Genomic DNA, 26,172 nt, shown 5'->3' with positions numbered 1-26,172 from the left:
TTTCAAAATTTGTTTGGTGTAAGTGACCTTGACGGGTTTCTGGGGGAAAAGATATGTGTCAAAAATTTGACAGGTTAGATGGCCCCATTGTCAATGTAGATATTTTATTTTAATAAACAGATGAACAGAACATACAGTCTGCACGGGATAGAGTGCGGCATATCTGAGGGCAACCGAAACATTCGTGTTGTGCTAGTTTCGATTGCCATATCAACTACCGCTACCAACCGCGTTCGGCGTAAAGTACTAGATGACAGGGCTACCAACTTGACTTTTTATCGAGTGGTTCCGTAGAAATGACCGCTACTGTACTTATACAAAACGCTGATTCGTACTAGAGAAGATCTAACAGAAAGAATTATAACTGTCTCCAATTCGGTAACTCCAGAAATTTTTTTAGTAAATCAAAGTAGACATTTTGAACATTTTGCATTAGTTTTATTTTATATTAATAAACTTTGTGACAGTTTTCATTTTCTATAACCTACGTATTTCAGATGTTAAATCTGACGACGGTAGTAGACAGGTGTGAAAACTAAATATATATCTAGTGACTTTAATTTTAACCAATTAACTTTACAAGAACTAAGAACAGAAGGCGTAAAATTCATTAAAAACCATAGTTGCATTGAAGACATTTACAAAGTTCAATAGTACCTAAATAAGTGTTCTGTGAGTTCAACTGCAAATTAGTTTTTTCAATGCCCGTCAATTTTTTTGTTTGTTTATTTTTTGAAACCGAAGGACACGTGACAACCGTCAAGTGTAAATGCACCTTTACAAAAATGCGTATATTGACAACTATGACAAGTTTCACAATTTGACATCAAAACAACATAACCAAAACCTGAGCAAACATAACCTCTGTAAATGTAAAATCAAAGATATTAGAAATAAAAAGTCTTTATTAAAATGTAAGTAAAGATAGGTAGTAAAAACAAAACCTTGAAAAATAAATAATATTAAAGACATCATGTTTAAACTGGGACAAAATTTGTTATACAAAAAGTGTGCAACTGACTTAAAAATCACGAGAAGATTCGTTGGAAATTTTGAAACAAATTATCATCTATTTACCAAATATTTTGGTGAGTTTGAAAAAATAAAGTAATTGAACTGTTACTTCTACTTTAAGGCTTAAATCAGAATAGAGCAAAAGAATTTATAGAACGGCAAAAGCTAAGTGAGAAACCAACGGAGACAATTGTCAAAGTGGTCGATTTTTGCGAAAAACTTGGTTTTAGTAAAAAAGAAATTTTAAAAAACCCGTCTATTCTTAGAGCACATCCGTCTACATTAGATCAATATTACAACGTCATGATCGAAGGAGGATTTAAAGTCATTACTATTAAAGGCTTATCAAAGTATGTACGTTTCTGTGGTTTTTGGACTGTTCTGAAAAGCATAGTTTTTGAAGGTTTCGCTCCCTTTCTCAAAAAGATGTTCGTACACTAAAAATGCATGGTTTTATAGACCACAACACAAATGTTACAAAAAGTTTTATGGCCCATTTAAATCCTCGTGCAGAAAATCTTGTAATTAATCATGACGATTCTGTAGAGTTGTGGTGTCATGTTCATTTAAAAGTGTTAAGTCATTATTTAAGTAGGTATAAACTACTGTAGCTGTTGTTTATTAAATACCCTGTTGTAGAGTGGCGGTTACAAGTAACTGACGAGGAAATTCTTAGGTTCATTAAAATTCACCCCCAAATCAAACGAAAAAGTTTAAAGTATGTTTGCGACAATATTAATCAAGCAGAGGAATTAGGATTTCCACTTGCAAAGATATTAAAATATGGATATATATTACATACCCATCCAAAAAATTTTAAAGAAATTTTAGAAAAATTTCCAGTATTGGCAGGTGTATCTACTAAGAAAGCAGTAAGGATGTATCCAAAACTACTGACGACAACGGCTTCAAGCGTTCAGAAAATACATGACACATTGAAGGTATAAAACGAAATAAGATTGTATGTATTTGAGGGAGATTATCAAGATGAAAAGTCCAGTCTTTACTAAACATTATTTTGTAGAAACACAATATTCGTGATGAAGCAATAGCGAGACGACTGAATATATTCTATCTTTCTCCAGAGACTGTAGAATTCCGTTTGAATGAACTACAAAGAGTGGCTGACTTTAAAGTGCTGTTGTACAATCCAAATATTCTCAAACTTGTTGTACATCATAATCGTGCAAAATCTCGTTTGACATTTTTGAAAGAATTGCAGTTAAAATGTGCAACAGTAAGTGTCCTTGGTAAGTGTGAAAAAATGTACCAGTAAAAAAGTCATGCAGTATGCTTCTGTATTGTGTAATTTTATTGTTTAAACAGGAATTGACAACATTAAATTTGATGATCATATTAGAGAAGGAAGAGATGAGAATAGTTTCACTGATACCTATTCCTTTTTAAAAGGCATCTTTAAGAAAGATATTGAAGATTTTGAATTTACATTAAAAAAACATCCTTACTACCTGCAGGTGCCTTTAACTGCAATGGAAGATACTTTCCACTACTTAGAGAGTGAAAAGTTTTCAAATAATTCTATCTTTAGCGTAATATGCATTTTACTCTATCCAAAGTAAGTTTTTCTTTTGTCTAGTGAAAACGACTTAAATTATACGATTTCAGGGAAAAGATAAAAAAATCATTTAAACAAATTAGACAATATGAATTACAAACTAAGAAAAAATTAACTCAAGTAAATAAATTGAATTTAGCTCTATATTTTATTGAAAAAGAACACCACTTCAGTGGGGATGGTGTCTGGACCAAAAATGAAGTAGTGGAGGAAAGTGTACATACTTCTTGATTGTAAATTATGGACCAAGTGTACTGTGATAACCAGGTATGTTGTATTTTAAATAACGTCCAGGAAGGTAATGAAAACAATATTTTACAACAGCAATGTATTCAGATAAATAAATAAGTTTAATGTAAGAAATACAAAAATATTAAAGTATAATTTTATAAGCTTTACATAGATTGATAAACCCTGACTCAATTTCTCACTAAATTTCATTAGGCAACTTCGTATTTTTTTTATGTCTGTTGTAGTTTATTAAAACTTTCTTTGGCAACATTGTACAATGTTTCGGACATAGCTTTTCCCGTTTGTTGTACCATACCATAGAGAATACCATCTGTATCTTGCAACAAATTATAAGCATGGCCAAACTCTTTCATAGTACCAGCATCCATAACCAATATTTTATCAGAGTCCATAACTGTGTGCAATCTGTGCGCAATCGTAAGTACAGTACAATCCGAAAACTTATTCCTAATCGTGGTTTGAATAAGAGCATCTGTTTGAGGATCAATATTTGCTGTAGCTTCATCCAAAACAAGAATCTTATTGTTGCGCAATATAGCTCTTGCCAAACAAACGAGTTGTCTTTGACCCACACTAAAGTTAGATCCACCTTCTGACATTTTCGAATTTAAACCAGCTGCTAAATCTGCCACAGCATCTTTCAACTCTACATCTTCCAAAGCCTTCCATAAATCTGCATCAGAATAGTCATCAAATGGATCTAGATTTTTCCTCATTGTTCCAGAGAAAAGTACAGGTTCTTGGGGAATGATAGAAATATTTGACCTCAAATCATGTAATCCTATTTCAGTGATATTTATTCCATCAATTAAAATAGCTCCATCTGTTTCCGTCAGTTGGAAAATGGCATTGATTAAGGATGACTTTCCAGCTCCAGTGCGGCCGACAATACCAACTTTCTCTTGTGGTAGGATAGTAAAACTTAAATTTTTCAAAACGGGTGGATCTTGGAGAAAGTAACGCAAAAATATGTTAACGAATTCGATTTTGCCTTCGCTCGGCCAGGAAGGAGGCGGTTTCTTGTCAGGAATCGACTCCAAACTGCCTTCGTGTTCTATGTTGTTGTATTCTAACACTCTTTCGACTGAAGTCATTTGATTTTCAAGTTCTGTAGACTGACGCATACCCCATTGGAACATTCCGGTTAAACCGATAGCTTGGGTGATGGCAAGACCCACATTTCCTCCAAATTGTTCTGAAAAACACATTACAGTCGCCACTTTACAAAATTATAAACTTACCATTTCCTATCACCAAAAAACTGAAAGTCACCAATGTTATGTAAATCATGCAAACGATATCCAGAGAATATCCAAAGGCTCTTGACGTAGAAATGAAACTAAACCAAGCAGAACTGTGTAAGTCTTGATGATTGTCAAACTCTTTTTCTAAAATTTCCTCAGCACCAAAGGCCCTGATGGTTGTTAGTCCTTGCAACGAAGCGTTTAAATGTGAAAAAACGGGACTTCTGGCTGTAAATTGAAAAGTTTAATCACAGAGATCTGGTCGGACTTAAAACACTTACTAATTCCTTCCAGTCTTTTAACGTTCCTGCTAGTGCGTATATAAAAGATTCTCAAAAAATAAAATATGATTCCAGCAATTACTGTCGGTATCATTAACCACGGACTAACTATAGCTACAACAATTATAATTCCAAGAAGTGCAAGGCCAATTTGTAAACAGTCTATCATTGCTGAAGTTAAAAGTTCGTCAATCGAACCCATGTCTTTTGAAAATCGATTAAGAATTCTTCCTGCACTATTCGTGTTGAAAAATCTCATTGTGGCACGAGTTATACTCGCAAACATATTGTCATGCAGTCTTGTGGATGCTCTCATACAAACAGAGAAGAACGTAATAGACCGTACTAGTGTTATTATAATCAGTGCGCCTATAATAACGGAATAAATAATAATAGACGTCTGACGTGAAAAATGCCAAAAATCAGTATCGGTATCGTTGGCTCGCACAGTGACGTCAAGTTTTGTAAAATTCATTACGTCCGAATCTAAAAGAGTTGTTTGTTCCATTTGAGCATTTTCCGCGTCTTCTTGTTCCAAATTCACCCTAAATGAGTTTGCAGTTAAATCAGAAACATAATTTAAAAACTGACTTACCAATATGTAATGAAGTAATCTGACAAGCTTGCAAAAATCTGAGTCAGAATGAATAAGGCAAATAGGATAAAAATAACACAGCAATTTCCTCCAGCTTTAAAGTAACCGAAATACACGTGAGCTCCCACAGATCCACTACTTCTCTGTTCTTCTACTTGTTTCGGGGCTTCCCCTTCCACCGACTCGATACTCCTAATCGATCCTTGCCTAATTAATTCTTCTTGCTTTTTCTCTTCTTCATCTTCTTGAGAAGTTTCTCCAAGTAATTTAGTGAAATCTAAACCTGATGCCTGCAGTTCTTTAAAGCTACCTTGAGCCTTTGCGCTTCCATTATCTAAGTACATAATATGGTCTACTTCTTTCAAATATTGAAGTTGATGAGTAATTAAAATGACGGTTTTGTTTTTCAAGTATCCAGCAATACAGTTTTCAAATAATTGTTTTCCAACGTGAGTATCAACAGCAGATAATGGATCGTCTAATAAGTAAATATCTGCTTGTTTATAGACCGCTCTCGCAAGATTAATTCTAGCTCTTTGTCCTCCACTAAGAGAGACTCCTCTGTCACCCACAATTGTTTTATCTCCATAAGGCAACAAAGTGAAATCCCGTTCTAAAGCACATTTCTTTATCACAGTTTTATATCTCATTTTATCCATGGGGCGACCAAACAAAATGTTCTGTCTGACAGTTCCGGCAAAGAGCCAAGGCTCTTGCGAAGCATAGCTGATAGTACCGTTTACGCTAAGGCTACCTTCGGATAAAGTCAGCTCTTTTAAAATAGCATGAAATAAACTACTCTTTCCGCTTCCAACGGGTCCGATTACAGCTACCAGTTTTCCAGGGGTAGCTGTCAAATCAATGTTATTCAAAGTATTTTCAGTCGACCCTTCGCTCCATTTTGCAGTTGCTTTTTTCATGAATATCCCGATCTCACCAACCGGGGTTGTGCTTATTCCATTAGTAATCGTGTTGTCACCTTTTTTTGATTTTTCTTGTTGATCTTTTTTCAGTTCTTTTGCTATCTGCGTTTCATCATAAAGCATAAATTTGTTCAGGCGACCTATCGAGACTCTCGCTTCTGCGATTTGAGCAATCCCTTGTGGGAAAAATACCGTCATTGTTTGCCGTAAAATATTGTAAAATGATGTCAAAACAAACACTTTCTCTGCGGTAATTCCATAGCCGAAAAGTACATACGCTAAGATGCTTGCAAAAACTGACATTCTGGTGGTAAACATAATGAAGGAGAGAGTAATACCGCGCATGTAAGAGGATATTCGAATGGATTTAATTTCGTATCTGAAAAGTATAAACCGTTAGGTGCAAATTATATGAAACAACACGATGGGGAATTACCGTCTGGCAAGTGACACTAGCTTAGCGAATGGTTTTTCCCACGCATACATCTTAATAACCTGAATCCCGGATATGATTTCGTTCATCAGTCTAACTCTCTCATCGGTCCTTAAGGCAGTTCGTAGGCGAAAAACGGAAATCGTTTTCCCCAAAAATACTGAAAAAGTAGTGATTTAATGTTAGATTTACAGATAGATTCTTTTATTTTTTGTCGTTTTGTTGTCGTTTTTCTATTGTACATAAATACTTTCTGTAACTGATCATCATGGCCAGAAAATAAAGTGAATCTGAATAATGCCCACAATTTATGTTTTGTTTAATTAGATAATTTAAAATCACAAAATTTGAGTTTTTATCAAAAAATTGATAAAAAATATCCCCGGACAGTGAAAACCGCATTTCTTTAGCACCTTTCGCGCTAAGTAGTAAAAGATCAATGTATGACGTCATACCAACTTTCAACTTATCTCGAATTTAATTAACATTTAAAATCTATAAAACAATTCGCAGATTTTAAAATTTACAGTTTCCAGTTAAGTTGTTTTTTATTTTCGTTTCTTTGTTAAGGATCCGCTTTTTATTTTTTTATCCTACCCGCTTTTGAGAATATGTCAACATAAGTAGACCTTCAACGTCTACCAACCCATACACCATAAATGATAAATGAGTAGTGAAAACAATAAATGCGTTTGCACATCTCACTACAAATATCGTGTTGCATTGAGAAAATCTTGGAAAATAATGGTCCAAAATGGTAGAAAGAAAATTAAAAAAAAAATACGCTCTAATATTTATAGAGATTCTTCAATAAATTTTATTTTGCAAAATTTTGCACTTGAAAACGGCAAAAAAAAACAAGTACAAAAATACAATATTGCACAAATTTTTTCATTTTGAACAATTTATCTTAATCAAATTTCATCGCCGAAAATTTAGAACTCGTCTATAAAAACAATAACACTTAAAATGAGACACTCAATACACAATGCGCACTACGATTGCAACATCTTATAACGTTACATGAATTAGCACCCAAAAGATAAGTACCTGACTCAATTTTTGTATAAAAAAATTTAACATATGAAGAAATCTCCAATTTACTGTTTTTTTAGTATTTCACAGCTCATGGAACACTCATTTCCACCTGTTACTTATTGTATTGGAAATTTTATTACATGAACAACGTACGAAACTTCTGAACTAATCGAGTCCATCGAACGAATCACTCCATTTTCTCTAAAAGGTGAGATAACACGTCTTTATTTAATAAGAATAATAATAATAATATTCAGAACATTCTGTTCGACTGTGGCATAATTAATAATTTTAGTCGTCTGTTTTGAAACAACAAACTCATTCAAATCAAACAAATTTCTACGGGACATTCTTCCGATGTATAAACAAGTTGAAGTTAAAGCTTGTTATTATTCCCGTTGGTTGTCTGCTTTAAATATATTTACATTGCCCGTACTTGTGCAATTTGCACAATTGGGGCTGCGGGGGTGTTATTTATACCGCTGGCTTTTACGTTATAGAAGTTAATACAAAACAAACATCGCAAATCTAATTTGATTATTTTTCAAAGAAGCGGGATTTGGTGGTATTACGCTTCAGGAGCGAGGGAAGTTCTGCCTAAATAAACCTCGACCAATTTTTCCATTCTTAAAATTGTTACGAAAATGATAAAACCCTAACAAAAATTGTCTCTAAAGTCTTTAAAATCACGTCAACAACTTTTTGGTGGGGATCCGATACTGACATAATCACGTATTGTGTCAATCCTTCTAAAAAATAAACGAATATGCCTAAAATACTAACAAAGGTACACCAAAACACATTTTCGATAAAAAATATTTCTTAATACAATGCTATCAATTTTTTTATGGTGAGGGGACACAATACTTTTCAGATATAAATTTTAACATTAGCTTTAAGTGTTCTTAGAATCCCAGAGAACTACAGGAACCGTTTGCGATTTTTTCCCGCCTAGTTTATCTTAAGAAAACGTTGCTTCGCTTATTTTTAGAAAACACATCTGAAGATGAATAAGTAAACTTTAACGAACTAGAATCTACACATTCTAGATAAATAATTGTAAAATTTTGGTATACAAATCTAACTATTTTTAGAATAACCGAAAATGACTTTGCAAAACTATATATAATGACCTCACTATTTTTTTGGAGGGTTTAAGGAACAAGTTATTTGTTAGTATTTTACCATCTTTCTAATACTGTTAAGGTACCATGAAATTAAACAATCAAACAAAACTCTCGGGCATTATTTAAATTTACTTCAACTTGACCTCCTCCCTTCGTAATGACCCTATAATAATACAGTCACGGTATTCAAAATTACTACTCTGTGCTCAGAAACAATCGTGCAGAAGCATGTACATATCACAATTCTGAAGGAATTTCAGCTAAACCACGACTGTTATCTTGACGTGACAACATCAAGTTCCTGTTACGTGACTCAGTACACTTTCATCACGAACATTATGCTACGATCCAAGCTGTTATTTGTTGTAATTATCGACTTACTTTGTAAAGGTATGAACATGAGAAGGAACCCAACACCGATAACGGCAGAATATCCAACTTGTAAGTACATTAAATAAGTACACACGACGGTTTCAACTGGTCCTACCCACAACTGGTGAGCAAAGATTAAAGCTACATCAAATCTATTGACGTCGTTGGACAATAAATTAACAACTTGACCAGCGGTTGTATGTCCCAATGCGGTTTTGCTTAATTTCAAAGATTTTCGGTAGATAAGTGAACAACATCCTATTCTCATCTTCATTCCGAGGTGTTGTACACCCATCATGTAAGGATGGGTAAAAGCTATATTCACCAAGGAACATAAAACGACTCCGGCAGCATACCAGTAGGCATCAGTTTGTGAAATTTCGGTATTGCCTGGTTGGTAAAATTTAAGTAATTGTCCTAGAGCTAACGGCTGAGCAACTCTGGAAAAACAAAAGAAAAAACTTGTTAGCTGCATTGTTTTTAAAGTTTGATTTTTTAAAACATGCAAGGAACTATGTACAAATAACGGAGATTCGGGTGCTAAAATAAAGCAATACTTCGTGCCAAAACTAAAAATATATATACAAAAAAAATAAAAAGGGTGCAAAATAAAGATGGGGAAGAGCTATTTACAGTGGCGAAGAAAAAAAAACTAGAAGGCTCGTAATACAGGAGAAGAGTAAACTACACCTAATCGAACTACTTCACACACTATATGAATATTTACTCCTTAGTTTGATTTTGTGAGAATCCATCGGTTATCTCTTGCGTCATACCGTTCTGAAAACCAGAGGTGAGAAAAGTATTATTTCTCTTGGGAGTAAAGTGTGCAAGAAGATTTCCCAAAAATAATGGCTGGTTCAATCTAAATACCAAAATTATTTCATATTATCCACTGTATGAGAAAAAGATTTTACGAATACAGAATGATTATATAGTGCCTGTTTCAACTCACCTTATAGCTTCACTCAAGGCTAAAACAATACCATAAAAAACAAACTCAAAACCAAAAACTTTAAAAAGTACTCTTTGTAACGACGGTTTACTTCTAGCCTTCGCGGCTCTTATTTCTTCTGCTTTCCAAGCTTTTTCCATTTTGTTTCCCAATTTACTTGACTTATGTTCCGGTAAGGTATCAGTCAAGTCCGACTCTTCTAAGTCACGCTTGAAGCCCTGAATGAAAGTCGGTATCGTGTACCTAAAAATAATCGAACATCACTCTCCAAAATTTTTACTTCGTGTTCGAGCTTAAAAGAAATTAAAATTACAACTACATCAAACAGTATAGAAAATGCAGAACTACAGCGTTAAAATATATTTATTTTGTTTAATATTTTCCTGGCATATCATTGGAATGCTACAATTTTATTAAATCTCTGGAACTAAGGAACATCATCAGACAAGTCTCTCGTTTGGCGGGCGAGTTAGTTACTACTAAACTATCAACGTGTAACAAAAAGTAACTAGATTTAATTTTTTCTGTCAGATAGGTAACTGTACAGTAAGAAATACAATCCGTTGTGTCATACGTCCGCAATACTCATTTCAAAAATCAAAACATTTCATTCGTACCTACTGTAAAATGAATATCACTTCCTGGATTAATACCGCAAATTACGATTATATGACGTAGCTTTAGACATAGTGTTAAACGTATCATTTCAGAGAAGACATGCGGATTCAATTCCAAGGATGACTCGGTTACAAATTATGTTGCTCGCGCGATCTATATCGTTACAATGCGATTAATGTTTACTCTACTAGCAGATAATTAGGGAAATATTTCACAGACAGTGTACATTTTTTTAATTATTATTTGTATTTATTACATTGACTTAGAACCAAAATATCAAAATACTACACATTAAAATAAAATATGTTTTTTTTTAATGCGTTTTCTCGCAATTTACTGTTTTAACAAATGTCAATTAAAAAGAAAAAACGGAGGATTTAGTTGACTATTAAAACAATCACCAATGATAAAATGTAAAACTGTTAGCTTCACCAAAAAAAGATATATTGCACATGCAATAACGTTAAAATTAATTCCCTGTCATACAAAATTAATCGCCATAAATGATGTTCCAATCGTTCAAGCCATGGTATTAATTACTATTTTCTTAACAAAAATACATATAGCACTTATAAAGATAACATTTTGTGCTACATCATATTGCGCCGTGAACTGAATTCAAAAAATGCTCATTAGTTACTCTTTTTAATGCCGGTAGAATTAATTCCGTCATATCAAAATTGATTGTCATAAATGATGTTCATTCGTTCGGGGCATGACATTAATTAATATTTTTTAATAAAAATACATATAGCACTTATAAATATAATATTTTTGTGCAACCACTCTAAAAATTACAAACGTTAATTTATAGAACACGCTTTCATACTTCTTGAAGACTGTTAATCTAAATTATGTAATGTAATTAATTTTTAAATGAAAACTTAATACTAAACACATTACACATAACATACAAAAAAAAGCTGTCCTCTGAAATTTATCATTTATCAGTATAAGCGTTTTAAACGTGACGTTAGTTATTTTTCGTAGTTTGATTTGACAGTTTAATCACACAGCCAATACTAGACAGTTATCTGTCACAGTAAATTACCAACAATTAAATATAATATACCATCATTATAACATTCAACTGATGTTATTTAACGATTGCCATGTATGTCATAATTCACATTGTCCGATAATTTACTATCTTGAATAATGCATTTTTTTAACAAAAATGTATAAATATCAATAGATAAATTAAATAAACATACACATCAATTAATTTTTGTTACTTTGGTCTTTTAAATACCTGTTAAATTTAACTCCGAAAATATACGCTAAATTTGATACTGCAGTTCCATACATATCACAGTTCTTAAAAATAAAAATTTAAAACAATCCTATATGATATACGTCACACGCATTTTTCTAACAAGTTACTTCCTAAAATGTATTCTTTTTTTATTTTAGCAAAAAATCTCAATTATCAATTTGAATTATTTTAAGTTCATCCAAAAGTCATTATTATGGACAGTATTTTATATCTTAATTCACAAAAATATTGGTTTCAAACTGACTTGAGCACCCAAACATAAACCGAAATTTTTACCTGCCGTGTTATTTGGGCTTAATTACATTATAAATACCTCAACAATAATGATTACATGAGATTAGGAAACATAATCTACGAAAACATGATCGAGTTAATTATGATGATGTAACAATAAAGTCGCTTACACTTTACAATACCTTGTAAAAAAAATCACAAGGACATTTTTTATGGTATGTAACGCATTATTTAGGTCAAAAGTGAGAAAAAACAATAATATGCATTTTTAAAAAATCGAAATGAAATCTTTCGAGTTCTTAAAATTTTTATCACATTAAGTCACAAGTAGGTATTATTGATTTTTCCATTCGAAAACTAGTGGAAGATCACTGAACGATATGATAGCCAAAGTTTACCCCATACTCAACTTAATGAAAACATTAGATTTTTATTACTAAATAAAATCATAACGACTACATTTTATCGCATGCGTAATTATACTCGATACCTTCATTAGTGTTCTAAACTGTCTTTTCCAATTAATTGTGCTTATATTTATGTCATATTGACGTCCGAAGAATAAATTAAGTATTGATTCTTCTGTCTAATAAAAGATATCAGCAGTTTGTATTAATTACCTAGTTCATACTTCTTACTTCTCACATTTTGTTCAATGTTTTTTAATCCCTTTTAGTATGATATGTAAATTATTAGCAATAACACATACAACAATGTACTTGTAAATAAGACAATTGATTTGATAAGGGGTTGTTTACGTTTAAACACAAAGGTGCAATGACATTATTGTGCAACGGTTACTTCAGAAAATTCCGATATCTTAACAATAACAATTATTGGTACACACACAAACGGAAATTTTACTCGCCCACTTGCCTTCAATCATTGAAAATTAAAATTAACCAAGTCACACTCGTTTGTAATTTTCAATTCTTTTGGGTAGTACTAATTAACAACAAACGAAATTATTAATTGATCAAATTTGCCCCTAATCACTAATCATATCTAAAATGAATCAGTTAAAAATTAGACACAAATAATATAGGTGTAACAACAATTCAAGCACGTGTTGCTACTGTTTTCTACTTATTTAGATTTGCTACTCGTGGGAGATATCATCTGTGATTTCCACTTAATTCGTAAGTGACATACTTACGAAACATCAAAAACAACTTGTTGACACACAATCATCAACAAAATATGCAGATAGATTTTGTGTATCAACGAAATATTCGACCATATTTGCCAAATATGCACTTAATAAATAAAAAAATTGCCGATGCCTACTTACTGAAGGACGCTTGAAATACCCCATATCAATGGCATATTGCATTCATTTTCCAAAGTTAACAATAATTAAAATATCTGATAATGAAATATGATAATACCACTTTGCTTATCAACCACGCAAATTAATTTCTGTGTATTCGGCTCCGTATGTCAACCGCTGACTATACACCCTCCTGTTTTCATAAATAAGTTAAGTACGTTTATTTTATTTTTACTTGCACTGTCACATAATAACAAAGTCCTAAAGTAAGAGTAAAAATGTATCAAAATTTCTTCCTTAATCATAACCAAAAATGTAAATAAAATGCACGATTAACCAGTTCGCTAACGATCAGTTTAGCGTGTTGTTAACTTTTAACTTTCCAAAAATATAAAAATGCCCCAAAAATAAATTAACAGGATTGGAAGTGACTTTAAATGTCGTCGTATTGTCCTCCACTATTTCCTTACAGTGTTTTATTCACTTTCAGAAGTCTCATTCAAAAAAATAATAAGGAACTTAAAAAAAAAAACTTACCAGAAGGTAGCAGCTGATAAAGGGAAAGCATTTTCTCTCGGATTTGGTTTCCTGCTTTGTTTTAGACCTGAGTCCATAACCCAATTAAACGAATACTTTTAAAACCCCCCTGCCTCATGCAGAAACGTCTGAAACAAAATATAAAATTAATAGATAACCAAAGTAAAAAATTTATTATAAAAAGTATGAAGCCAATCTAATCTACCCACCTTTAAAGCGCATACAATACTGGCACGGTTTTACTTATCAATGAAATTTATAGCACCCAAGAGGAGGGTAAAAATTGATAAACGGGTAAACACGTTACTTTAGATTAAGATTTTCGTTATTTTTTACCAAAAGTAAGATCTGATTGGTTCATTTTCCCCTTACCAACAATTGTTCTCCGATAACAATACTTTTGGTATTAGGTCATTCTAAGATATTGGATTACAGATTAATAGATCAAAAAGGATTAGGTGTCGCCTTGAACTTTATTGATTTTATGAAAATAACTCCAGGTAATTGCTTTATAATATGGAAATTTATGTATGTTTGTATTCAGCTTTACTCAGAATGAAATGCATTTCGGAAATTACCAAAGATAGGTCAGATTTTTTTATTATATGTACATACATTAGGTTTTATAAAATTTCATCATGTTTCATTTTTTTAAATTAATACTCGTATTTGTAATTTAAATAAATATAGAGATGTAAATGAAATGCTATATCGTTACTAATAGTTAATTTATGTTTTATCTCATTTAATTCTTTTATACGTATAAGTTGCAAATTCATAAATGGCATGCTAAAAAATTCATACAATAAAACTGTTACTAAATCGATGCTAATCAAATTTTAATGCTTGAAGCAACTATTACTCAGCAAAAAAAATAATTACGTGTTTTCTCCGTTTAAAATTGATGAAGTCTACAAGTTTTTTTTTTTTTCATTTAAGCTTGAACCCAAGTAAAAAAGTAGTACTGATTTTTGTTATTACACAGTTTTCCTTAACGACTTAGTAGACGACTATTAACATTTTGGTTTTCAGCGAACTGTAAATGTATTACTAAATTACAAAACTGACACTTATGCCTTAATAGTGTTAAACAGAACACGATACTACAACACCGTACAACAGGATATGATCAGTATCGATGTTTTCTTCTCAAAAGATTTCCACTCACAGATAATGATCAGTAGTTGATAGGAAGCGGAATCATTTTGTTCCTACATGAGTACTTATCACATTTATCAATACAAATTTCATGGAATCCACTTAATAACTTGACCTGCTTGTCGCAGCAATAAAAAAGCCTCGAAATTGCTAAACTTAACACAAAGTGTTCACTCTTTTCGTCAACAAGATTGGCAACATCAGGATAATTATTATTAAAGACTATTCGACAGTTTGTGTTAAATTTTCTATTTTCGTGATTTTTTTTATCAGACCATACATCAATGTATCGGACATCTCCGATGACAATTAACCTATATAACCAATGATAAAAAGTGGAATTTTAATTTTTTATCAGCGCTAAAATACAAAAGTACAAGCAAACTTCAACATCAAATTAAAGTGCAGTCATTAAATACCCGAAATGATTTTGAATTGACAAAAAAGAATAATAAAAGTACATATCTAATTAAAATTATATTGTCGTATATGTTACTTTATAAATATAAATAACATTTACTGTTGTAAATTTTGGAGATGACGGCTTCACATTGTTGATGGGGATAATCAGACTAATTTTGGTTAGCTTTTTACCATCTACACAATATTCCTATTGAATTTGACAATATTTCCGGTAGTTTCAAAAATTATCGGACGGACAGACAGACAGAAACGGGAGAACTTTTTTTCGTACTCTTGGGGTCATGAAACGTCGGGAAAATATGGAAGTAGCCATTCGCCGATTGGATCCTATTACGATACTTCTTTAGCTTACGCTGAAGAAATGAAAATCAAAACTATCTTTTTGGATGTTTTATAAAAAGTCATTTAAAACTGACGGTTAACGAAGGGCAATCTTCGCATAACAAAACATAATATACCTATTAGATGTTATGACTACGAGTATATGTAGCAATTGTTTTTCTTTCAAAAAACTAGGGTTATATTATAATTACTGGTTGGTCATTAAAAGTAATATTCATATATATGATGTCACTTTTTCGTAATTACGAGTCTGATATATTATTAAAACAAAGGAATAAAAATGAAACTGATAATATAGATTTATAAAATACCTAAACTCTATTTTCCCTTTTTGCTATATCGGAATTAAATGTCATTTGGCACTATCCATAAAATTACATATATAATCACCAGATATCGCGGAACGCGTTATTGTGACTCAGCATGTAATTTATTTGTCATTTATTATAAACGATATGGGGTTTAAAATAGTAAACTAGAGTTGATACATTAGAATAAAGCCTTCGGAAACACTGAAGTTAGAAGTTCCAGATATTATAAATGATGAATTTTCTAATGTATGATAAATTTGAAAAACAGTCCCTTCTATGTGTTTTACTAAATTGTCTACCTAACAATAATTTTCCATCTTTGCACGATCCGACTTGAAGGACCAAAAAATGACTATCCGGTTCAAAGGATCAAAAAAATTGCTCAAAGGTTATTTCAACCGAACTTCCCTCGCCTATAAAGTACAGTCGAAAAATTATAAAATTGTGTGATGTGTGGACTTATTAAAATACAGGTAAAGGTGCATGCTATGCGTCTTTTGAAGTGAGTTTTTGCGTAACAAAGTTTTGTGATGAATAGGTGAGTGTAATACTAAATATGTAATACCATACTCACATTTTCGGGAAAACATAGTGATTCTAAAATTCTTGATATGATTAAAAAATTAAAGGGATAAATTTGGATTAACTGTTTACTATGCCTAAGATCACTTTAAAACATTTGCAAGATATAATATTTACTATTGTAAATTCGGAAACTAAAAATTTGATTTTTGCGGAGAAAATAGCCTTAGGGTTCTACTTTAACTTTCGCTACCACTTTTTGCAGTACTTTGTTAATTTTTGCTTAAAAAATAAAAATGATTTTGATTAAAAATGTTTGGTACATCATAAACGGTTCTGACTTATCATTTTAACTTGTCATTATATTGTCATTTAATTTATATTAATTTTAATTGACCCATTAATAGTTATTTACGTGGCAAGCTTAGTAAATTAGCCTTTACGGGCGAGCCGGAATGTTTGCAGGGCGAGCGACGTAGGAGCGAGTCCTGTAATCCGGTGAGCCCCAGTAAAGGCTAGTTGCAAGCGAGCCGCGTACAACGTTTTACTTCCTCTTGCTGAAAATCCTGAAAATGAACAACTTTGGCATCTCTAGAAATTTTACTTGAAATTACAGTCATAGAAATTATAGTCATTTTTCATAGTTTGCTCCGGTAACTATGGAAAATTGAATTGTTTGAAAATAACGGGACTGTCAATTTGTAAATTCGATTAATAATTTAAATAGTTTAATTTTATTTCTGAGCTCTGTTAATTGTGGAATTCGATGAAGGTGAAGAGTTTGAAGGTGATTTTAACGTTAGTATTAGCACAGTATTAGTGAGATTAAGAAAAAGGCGAACGCAGCGAATGTGTGTTTGATTCCGGTGCTGTCATGACAACGTTTTACAGGCACGGTGCCTGTAAAGCTGCCACGGTAACGTTTTACAGGCAGGGTGCGTGTAAAGGCTAATTTACCGAGTTAGTTCAGACGACAGTAAACGAGCTTTAACAAGACAAGAGGAAGTAAATACCTTTATTTTCAAACGTCATATAACTGACACTTATATGACGCTCTTACCGGGGTTTAAGTGTCATTTCTATGACAGCGTTTTTGAGCGGCGTATAAGTACTACTTATACTCCGCCGGCGAATAAATACAACATTTATACTCCGCCGGAGTGAAAATCATAGCGGTTGTCAACCATAGTAACCATGGTAAGTGAAATCAAGGCAATTCCTTAGTGAAGCAAGAAGATAGGAAATAATCACTTCAAAAGAAGATTCATCGTTTGAAAATAAAATATTGTATTTCATTCGGAGTTTAAGTGCCTTCATGTGACTCGTATGGACTTAATTCGCCTCGCTATCGCTCGGCGTTTAATCGTCCATACTCGCCACATAAAGTATCACTTAAACTCCTAATAAAATAAATATCTATTATTGCAGTTTTTAGAAAAGAAACAGAATGATGGAATTCAAACATAAATGAAAATAATAAAAGATAATTTCACTGAAATTGCGTTTTTAATGTCCACGATCGAAAAAACCTGTGTTTACAAATCTGCCATAAAATTTTCAAAATGTGCTCTTGCCGGGTATGGAACGATGTGGGAATGCTGCAGCAAAATTTTGACTAGTTCCTCTGTTGTCGATAAGGCTTTAATGTATCCATCAGTGATTATTTCTACTTTTTCTTAAATTCTGTACTGCGGCATGTTGACGAATTTCGGTCACAAAAAAAGAGTAATCGAACGAGTAATCAAAGTTTAGAAAAGTCAGGTAAATGTCTGTTTTTACATGGCTGCCTACAATATTTGCGACAAAAATATCCAAATATTTTAATTTTTACTTCCCGAGCGTAAGCAAAGGAAGTATTGTAATCGAGTCCGTCGGCCGACTCTCTACTTTTACGTTTTCTCGATCTTTCATGACCCCTAGAAGACGAAGAAATAGGTCTCCCATTTCCGTCTGTCTGTCCGTCTGTCCGTCCGTCTGTCCGTCCGTCTGTCCGTCCGTCCGTCTGTCCGTCTGTCCGTCTGCCGTCCCGGATTTTTATTAGACAGATAATCTCCGAAAGTACTCGACCGATTGTTGTGAAATTTTGTACTTATATTAAGAATATCATGTAGATGGTAAAACGCTCACCAAAATTTGTCTAATTATCCCCACCACTAATGCGATGACGTCACTTCAAAATTGTACATAGTAAATGGGTTTTCAATTGTATAAAATAACATAGTCCTACACATGTAGTTTACAACTCCGAATCGACTTTTCACCCGAAACGTCCAGATTTTTGGAAAAAAAAATCAAAATTATAAAACAACATTTTGAAATTTAATTTTTAATCTGCTAACCAGAATGCTTTGAAATGTTGCAGATGTTTTAAGGCTATAAAGAGCATCATAAATCTTTAGTCAAAAAATATTTGCTTATCCCCTCCAAAAACTTGATGACGTCAGCTCAAAAGTTTGTGGAATAAATCATATCTAAAATGTACAAAATATGATGGGTCTGTACTTGTGATCTATCACTCCATTCATATTTTTTGGATTTGCATATACAGGGTGACTCAAAAAAATTAATGAATGCGTAAATTTATTTTACTGATTTACTCAGAAACTACAAAACCGAATGCTTTGAAATCTTGCAGATGTTTTAAGGTTATAAAGAGCATAATAAATGTTTAGTCAAAATATATTTGCTTATCCCCTCCAAAAAATTGATGACGTCAGCTCGAAAGTTTACCGAATAAATCCTATCTAATCTAAACTGTAAAAATATGATGAGTCTGTACTTGTAATTTATCACTCCATTCATATTTTTTGGATTTGCATATACAGGGTGACTCAAAAAAATTAATGAATGCGTAAATATATTTTATTGATTTAATCAGGAACTACAAAACCGAATGCTTTGAAATCTTGCAGATGTTTTAAGGTTATAAAGAGCATAATAAATTTTTAGTCAAAATATATTTGGTTATCTTCTACAAAAAACTGATGACGTCAGCTCAAAAGTTTGCCGAATAAATCGTATCTAGAATGTACAAAATATGATGAGTCTGTACTTGTGATTTATCATTCCATTTATATTTTTGGATTTGCATATGCAGGGTGACTCAAAAAAATTAATGAATGCGTGAATTTATTTTATCGATTTAATCAGGAATTACAAAACTGAATGCTTTGAAATCTTGGGAATATTTTAAAGTTATTATAAGCATGGTAAACTTTTGTTCAAAATGTATTTGTTCATCCCTCCTAAAAAGATTGATGACGTCACCCTTAAATTTTGCTGAATAAATCCTATCTAAAATGCAAAAAATATGATGAGTTTGTACTTGTGATTTATCATTCCATTCATATTTTTTAGATTTTCTTAAGAGGTGGTTCAAAAAAATTAATGAAGTCAATTTATTTTATTGATTAAATTAAAGGCAACACTTATTATTAGTATTACACCCCAACCAACCCAATTTGGTAGACACAAAATTTGTTAAAGGAAAAACTCGGTTGAAACATAAGGGTAGCACGCTTATTTACATCGACGAATGTGGAATAGACATGTTTATAATCAACCAATTGTGAATTTCACCGTCAAGAATTAAAATAAAACCCAATGTTTTATATAATAAGCGGAAGTCGAAGCAATAAAACCGATGGTCGTTTTGTTTACAGTTTCTCTGTTTGACTCTCACGTATGCTGTTACGCTTGTCATCTTAAATTAAGAATGTTTATACATAAACGATTTTCAGTTGCCCCTCATATTACTAGACAGCGGATTTCTGTCGGGCTACGTCACGATTATAGGGGGGGACGTGCTGGATCGCCGGGTGATAGATAATCACTGAATTTAATCGGTACTAATTCCATAAATATAATTAACGATTTATTAATCAAACGGCTAAGTAAATGAGAACGGGAATTAACAGCAGAGTGCAACGAAACAGCGTTATTCTAATCTCAAATAAACGAAGTGCAGTCCGCAACCGCAATGAATTCGCATCCCGTACGAGCCGTACCGAGTTTGGCCTTGCCTAGCCCGACAGAAATCCGCTCTCTAGATATTACACACCGGCGCCGTATACGTGAGTAAATTGTTTCGTTATTTTATTGATTATAAGAAATCAATATTCAAAACGACCCAATTCATTTTCCCGAAAATTTGGGAATACAATAATTTTATTCTTAGTATTACACTACATCTATCCCAACTGATATACGTGTCCTTGCAAAAATGTTGATGACGTCATCACATTTTTTTTTTAATTCCCACTACAAAAATGTAATGAGAAAAAAAACACAATAGGCATGCAGTCGTCAAGTTTCCGACAGCGAGGGAAGTACTGTCTAAACTCTTTAAACCAATTTTTTTAAAGAAATATCCTTTATTTTAAAACATGACTTTTAATAAAAATCGACAAAAGATAACCCAAATTACATCCAGTAAAAATTTCAGCTCTGAATCTTTACTCAAACATAAGTTAACATGGGGTATAAAATTTAACATGGGAATCCCTATGGCCACTTTTAAAAAAGATGCACTGTATATATAATCATTTATAGAAACCTGTATATTATTGTTGTGTATATATTTATACAGGTAGACACACTGCTTTTCTAAATTTATTATTTTACATTTTTTACATATCTGCCCCTTCTTCGGAATTGCAGATTTTTTAGGCAAACATATGTCTACGAGAGTTTCATGAAATTTTGGTCATAACAGTTTGTAGACGATTTTACATGGAGATAAAACAGAAACATGACAGAAGTTCTGCTGTGTTAACAACATTGCTTGTGCTATGTGACCAACTTATATTTAAAAATGCTTAAAAAATTGTTTTTGTAAAGTATGATCAATAACAAATGTCCTCTAGTTGGATAAGCTGTCATTCTCATTCACAACGCAGAGTAGCTAACTTGAGAACGATTTTTATCGATCACCCGCTTTTTTTTTATTGTACAATCCTTTTTGAGCTGTTTTTTCAAGTCACCTATTAATCACAAAAATTCTGACTGTTACATAAGGCAAAAGCTGTTCTTTCATGATGTACACACGCGTTACAACTTACTGATCAACTGTATTTAGTCATAATTACATTGAAAAACTGTGAAAATATTTCCAGGATAACCAATAAGTGTTGAAAATAGTTAAAAAAAAAAAGATATTTTCCACCCATTTGCACTTAATAACTTTAAACGGACAGGTTTTACGCAAAAAAGCTTTTGCCTCGAACGATGCAATAATGTACTTTTTAAATTAGTGAATTGAATAATCAAAAATTATGCATGCATGGGTCTACAACAGAAACACTGCACCTTGGTTGTCGTGGCCTTCGTATACTAATGTTAATAAAGTCTTTGATGGAATTTCCTCCGAACTTTCCACATTTTGAAGTATCATGATGAAAATAAAATTTTCACCAGTTAAATAAAATACTGCTTTATTTTCATAATTTTTTCATTACTTTGGTATGAAACTCGATATCTAACTTTTCTTTTTCTATTTCATTTTTCTTACTGTTGGATAATGTAATTATTGTTATACTCGACTTCAGAGATATGCAACTATTTAATTATAATTAATTTTGTAACAATCCTCAACAGTTCACATAAAGGTAAAATTAACAATTTGTGAAAATTAAAAATTAGTTTTTACTACATCTTTGCTTCAAATTGTGCGTATTTAAGTAATATATGTACACGTCAATTAAGTCACATTGTATATGTACAAAAAAACGCAAAAAAGTATAATCAAAGTTATGACTCACTTTTTATAAAATTGTTCTTTAAATTACGAAGACGTGTTGGTTAATGAGCGCTACCTCTAAAGTAGCGACATACTAACCAATTACACAAGATCACAATTAATTTTCACTCACGATAGATATTCCTCTTGACGCTAATTTTAAACAACAAAGAGTAAAACTTCGCTATAATGGAACCAATTGAAAGAAAACAACCAGTTTTCATTTTATAGTTACATTAAGTTCCCAACTGTTAAAAATTAACAAACAACCCAAAAGTAAAAAAATCAAAAACTTTTTTTAAATTATCAGAAATGCCAACATGATTGGCGAAACGCGCGGACAATTTTGAGAAATAAACGTTCTAGAACCATTAAAATAATTTACATTACAAGTTATAAAAGCCAACAACTACTCTATTGATAAGAAACCGCAATGGTTGTAAATTACATTGGGTTTGCCGATCGCTACCTGCCATGCAAGAACGTACTTGAAAATTTTAATGTAAAAAAGCAGAAAATCAAAAAGCACTTGGTAAATTATACTTTTCTCTACAAATGGGATGTGAATCCGATTTTTTTTAAGTAAACATGTTGTTTCCTAATTTTGATTTTTTTTCCAAAAATCTGGACGTTTCAGGTAAAATCTCAATTCGGAGTCATAAACTACATGTGTAAGACTATGTTATTTTATACAATTTAAAACCCATTTACTATGTACAATTTTGAAGTGACGTCATCGCATTAGTGGTGGGGATGATTAGACAAATTTTGGTGAGCGTTTTACCATCTACATGATATTCTTAATATAAGTACAAAATTTCACAACAATCGGTCGAGTACTTTCGGAGATTATCTGTCTATAAAAATCCGGGACGGCAGACAGACGGACAGACAGACAGACGGAAACGGGAGACCATTTCTTCATGCTCTAGGGATCATGATACGTCGAGAAAATGCAAAAGTAGAGAGTCGGCCGACTGACTCGATTACAATACTTCCTTTGCTTACGCCCGGGAAATAAAAACCAATTAAGAAAAGCAATTATTTTCCAACAGTGAGTTCTAGCGGTGTAGATTTAATTAGCGAGCAAGTAAATAAAGTTGGCAAAAGCTTTGACAAAATTGCAATCAACACGTGATAACAATTGAAGATATTTATTTCCATTTATATCTCAATTAATTATTAACCTCTGGATGCATTATTTTTTTATTGACTAACTATTTTTTCTGACATTACTCCATTGCAACGACAAATAATTTACCATTATGTAATGTGATTTGTTCCGTTCCGTTAGCTTTGAACACGAAAACAAAATATTACCGAATTAATCCTATCTATAATTCTAAAATATTATGACTATACTTGTGGTTTATCAATGTCTGCATTGTTTTTGGAATTATATACTGTCTCAAAAAAAATGAATGAGGCAATTTATGTTATAAATTTAAATCAAGAATGGCTCATCCAAATTTCCCGAGAACATAGTACTGTTATTAGTAGTACACTATTTTAATTCATAAAATACTTCTTTACCTGTACTTTAACAATCTGAATTTTTACAGGGTTATCATCAAAAAATAAAATTCGCAAAATTAAAGTTTTTATTTTTTCAAAGAAGCTGTTTTTGTTCACCCGTATTTCAGGAACTAGCCAAGTTCTTTCTAAATAATTTTGGACCAATTTTTTGTCAAAACATTATTGAATACTGCTGTTCACTCCTTCATGGATAATGGTAATTGTAAAGCTCGAAACGATCGACTGGAGTTTATCATAAATCTCTGACAAGGAAGGGTTTATGATATTTGTGGTTAAGTGGTAAATCACATGGTAAATCATAAAATTTTGGTGAAATATTTCATCACGTATCTTTAAAAATCAATATCTAAATCATTTTTGGAAATTTTGGGACGTGATTATCACCAATGTTTTTAACTCACAAAACTCGATAAATCGTAACGAAAACATAAAGACGTTTTGTCGGAAATGAGACACAATAAAAGCAGCTTACTCGACACAAAGATGGTTTTTGTTCAAAGGTGGTGATAAAAACTGCCCTTACGTTATACCTATAGAGAAAATTGTGGACGGGTTATATTTAAAATTTCATAACAAAAAGTCAATTACTAATGCAGGTATTACATTTTGAAAATGCATTGAAAACACCGTAAGAGTAAAATGCACGGACTAGCCTTATATACAGGCAGTCCAAATCAAATTGAACCATCTGTCAGATCAGTATCACTGCCAGATCGCTCAAGGCACAACTTTTCTCCAACATCTTTCCCGTAAATGTCAATCCGCTTACATTGCTACTAATCAAATAATCACAATCAAAAATCGAATCCATCCAACGTTCAACTATCAAAATTGCCAACTGTAATTTTAAAACAACCAATTCTACTTTTTTTTTCGATGGTTAAGTACTTTATTAATGTATTTGTCGCAAAAAAAGTGCAAATACATGTTCAATGTTCAATTGCATCGCATTTTTGCATTAACTGCAAAATACGTGGACAGTCATGTTTTTACAAGTAATTAAAACCTCACAGTCGGCAAAAATCTTTGACCCATGTCCTTGAAATTTTAATTATTTCAACCATGATACATATCGCATCAGGTATTTGTGAATGAGGATCGGCCGAGACTCCCGTCAGTACCATCGGTTAAGTAACGGCCCGATTGTTCTTTATCAACACGCTATTTCCGGAATTTATTTCAAGGCTAAATCGAAAAGTCACTGCAAATTTTCACAGATTCGTCCTTGACATTGAATTTAGAATATGTTAGTTACATGCACACAAAAATAAAATAAGCCTTGTGACTATAGGAACAAGTATTAAAAACTATAACGGTAAAAAATATATGCAGGAACACGTGTTAATTTTTAAGAGAAAAAAAAATCAACTAAACAAATAACGGTCATAATTACACACATAAACCTACTACCGCCCATTATTATTAATCTGTTATCGCATAAACATTGTTTCCGACCGGTTCTACATTAGATTTAATTCGCAGTTTTATTAATACGAAAGAGAATGAATAAGAATATAATTCAAACGAATCAATAACATACTTATTAACCTAATTCTTATAAGCATACGAAAATCAGTGTTGTTTGGTCCTTTAATTGTGATTACTTTCAGCGATCACTGATGAAGGAGTGTTACATAAACGAAAATTAAAATAGCAGTCACTGCTTGTTCATAGAATTAAAAATTTTCATTGCCAAAACTTATAATAATAAACATACTCATACTTACATCCAAGTCGTGAATTTATAGCAGACAAGGCATTAAAATTATATAACTCAAAGGAATCACTTTGTTGTTCTTATGTATACGATTTTATTTCCCGCACTAAAATTCAAGGATGACACACGCAAACGTACACAACCGAAGTGCACTTGGTTGTTAGTAACCTTACTATTTATTTGAGATTTTTGTACGCATGTCGTGTAACGATCTTTACAACCACCATCATTTTTTATGGTATTGTTGGTTGTATAAGGAGATTAAGTAAATCCCTTATTAAGATTATGGTTCCATTAATTAACACCCATAAACAAATTTGCCGACTAATTAATTTGAAGTAACTACGTTTTCTAATTAAAGGCGCTATTGTTAAAAAATACACCATGTAAAGTTGTTTAGACAGAACTTCCCTTGTGCCTGAAGTACATCAATTCCACATGTATGTTACAGCCACGGTTGTATTACAGCGTTTTCTTCAATGATAATAATGTATTTACTTATTAATTTTTCCTAGGGAATTTAATTTTAGTGTAAACGCTATCACGACGAAAAACTGTAAGAGGATCACCTTTGTCTGGAGACGATTTTCGAAGTTTACGAACCGTATTTTGACATTTAAGGTGTATTTTAAGATTTTCGAAATTGATCTATGTATTATGTCTTCCAAAAATTTGATTACG

At 32.1% G+C, this 26,172-nt stretch overlaps 2 protein-coding genes across 3 annotated transcripts; one reads left to right on the top strand and one right to left on the bottom strand.

Moving 5' to 3' along the window:
* Nucleotides 1-683: 683 nt before the first annotated feature.
* On the top strand, nucleotides 684-2,982 carry LOC135122477 (transcription termination factor 5, mitochondrial). Its single transcript, XM_064046667.1, has 8 exons — nucleotides 684-914; nucleotides 969-1,088; nucleotides 1,136-1,364; nucleotides 1,418-1,605; nucleotides 1,654-1,955; nucleotides 2,039-2,264; nucleotides 2,341-2,590; nucleotides 2,641-2,982. The coding sequence occupies exons 1-8, from the start codon at nucleotides 770-772 to the stop codon at nucleotides 2,819-2,821; spliced, it is 1,641 nt and encodes a 546-aa protein (XP_063902737.1). The 5' UTR covers nucleotides 684-769; the 3' UTR covers nucleotides 2,822-2,982.
* On the bottom strand, nucleotides 2,904-25,639 carry LOC135122476 (probable multidrug resistance-associated protein lethal(2)03659). Of its 2 annotated transcripts, XM_064046665.1 has the most exons (10): nucleotides 25,502-25,639; nucleotides 13,746-13,873; nucleotides 9,811-10,053; nucleotides 9,583-9,720; nucleotides 8,865-9,295; nucleotides 6,322-6,478; nucleotides 4,963-6,264; nucleotides 4,368-4,912; nucleotides 4,084-4,314; nucleotides 2,904-4,037 (listed from the first exon to the last, which is right to left on the bottom strand). In XM_064046665.1, exons 2-10 carry the CDS (start codon nucleotides 13,820-13,822, stop codon nucleotides 3,052-3,054), a joined length of 4,110 nt encoding a protein of 1,369 aa, XP_063902735.1. In that variant the 5' UTR covers nucleotides 13,823-13,873; nucleotides 25,502-25,639; the 3' UTR covers nucleotides 2,904-3,051. The 2 variants fall into 2 exon arrangements, with proteins under 2 accessions (XP_063902735.1, XP_063902736.1); XM_064046666.1 differs by lacking the exon at nucleotides 9,583-9,720.
* Between the last annotated feature and the right edge of the window lie 533 nt (nucleotides 25,640-26,172).

The sequence above is a fragment of the Zophobas morio genome, unplaced genomic scaffold (genome assembly GCF_036711695.1).
Source record: "Zophobas morio isolate AGI-343-1 ecotype UQ-CSIRO unplaced genomic scaffold, CSIRO_AGI_Zmor_V1 ptg000005l, whole genome shotgun sequence".
Taxonomy (NCBI): Eukaryota; Metazoa; Arthropoda; class Insecta; order Coleoptera; family Tenebrionidae; genus Zophobas; species Zophobas morio.
This window is presented reverse-complemented; position numbering and strand designations above follow the sequence as displayed.

Coding starts and splice junctions, on each gene's coding strand:
- LOC135122477 (XM_064046667.1), top strand. CDS start 770: ATGCACCTTTACAAAAATGCGTATATTGACAACTATGACAAGTTTCAC. Junction 1,089..1,135: donor TCTATTTACCAAATATTTTG/GTGAGTTTGAAA, acceptor TTCTACTTTAAG/GCTTAAATCAGAATAGAGCA. Junction 1,606..1,653: donor AGTGTTAAGTCATTATTTAA/GTAGGTATAAAC, acceptor ACCCTGTTGTAG/AGTGGCGGTTACAAGTAACT.
- LOC135122476 (XM_064046665.1), bottom strand. CDS start 13,822: ATGGACTCAGGTCTAAAACAAAGCAGGAAACCAAATCCGAGAGAAAAT. Junction 6,265..6,321: donor CTAGTGTCACTTGCCAGACG/GTAATTCCCCAT, acceptor TATACTTTTCAG/ATACGAAATTAAATCCATTC. Junction 4,913..4,962: donor GATTACTTCATTACATATTG/GTAAGTCAGTTT, acceptor AAACTCATTTAG/GGTGAATTTGGAACAAGAAG.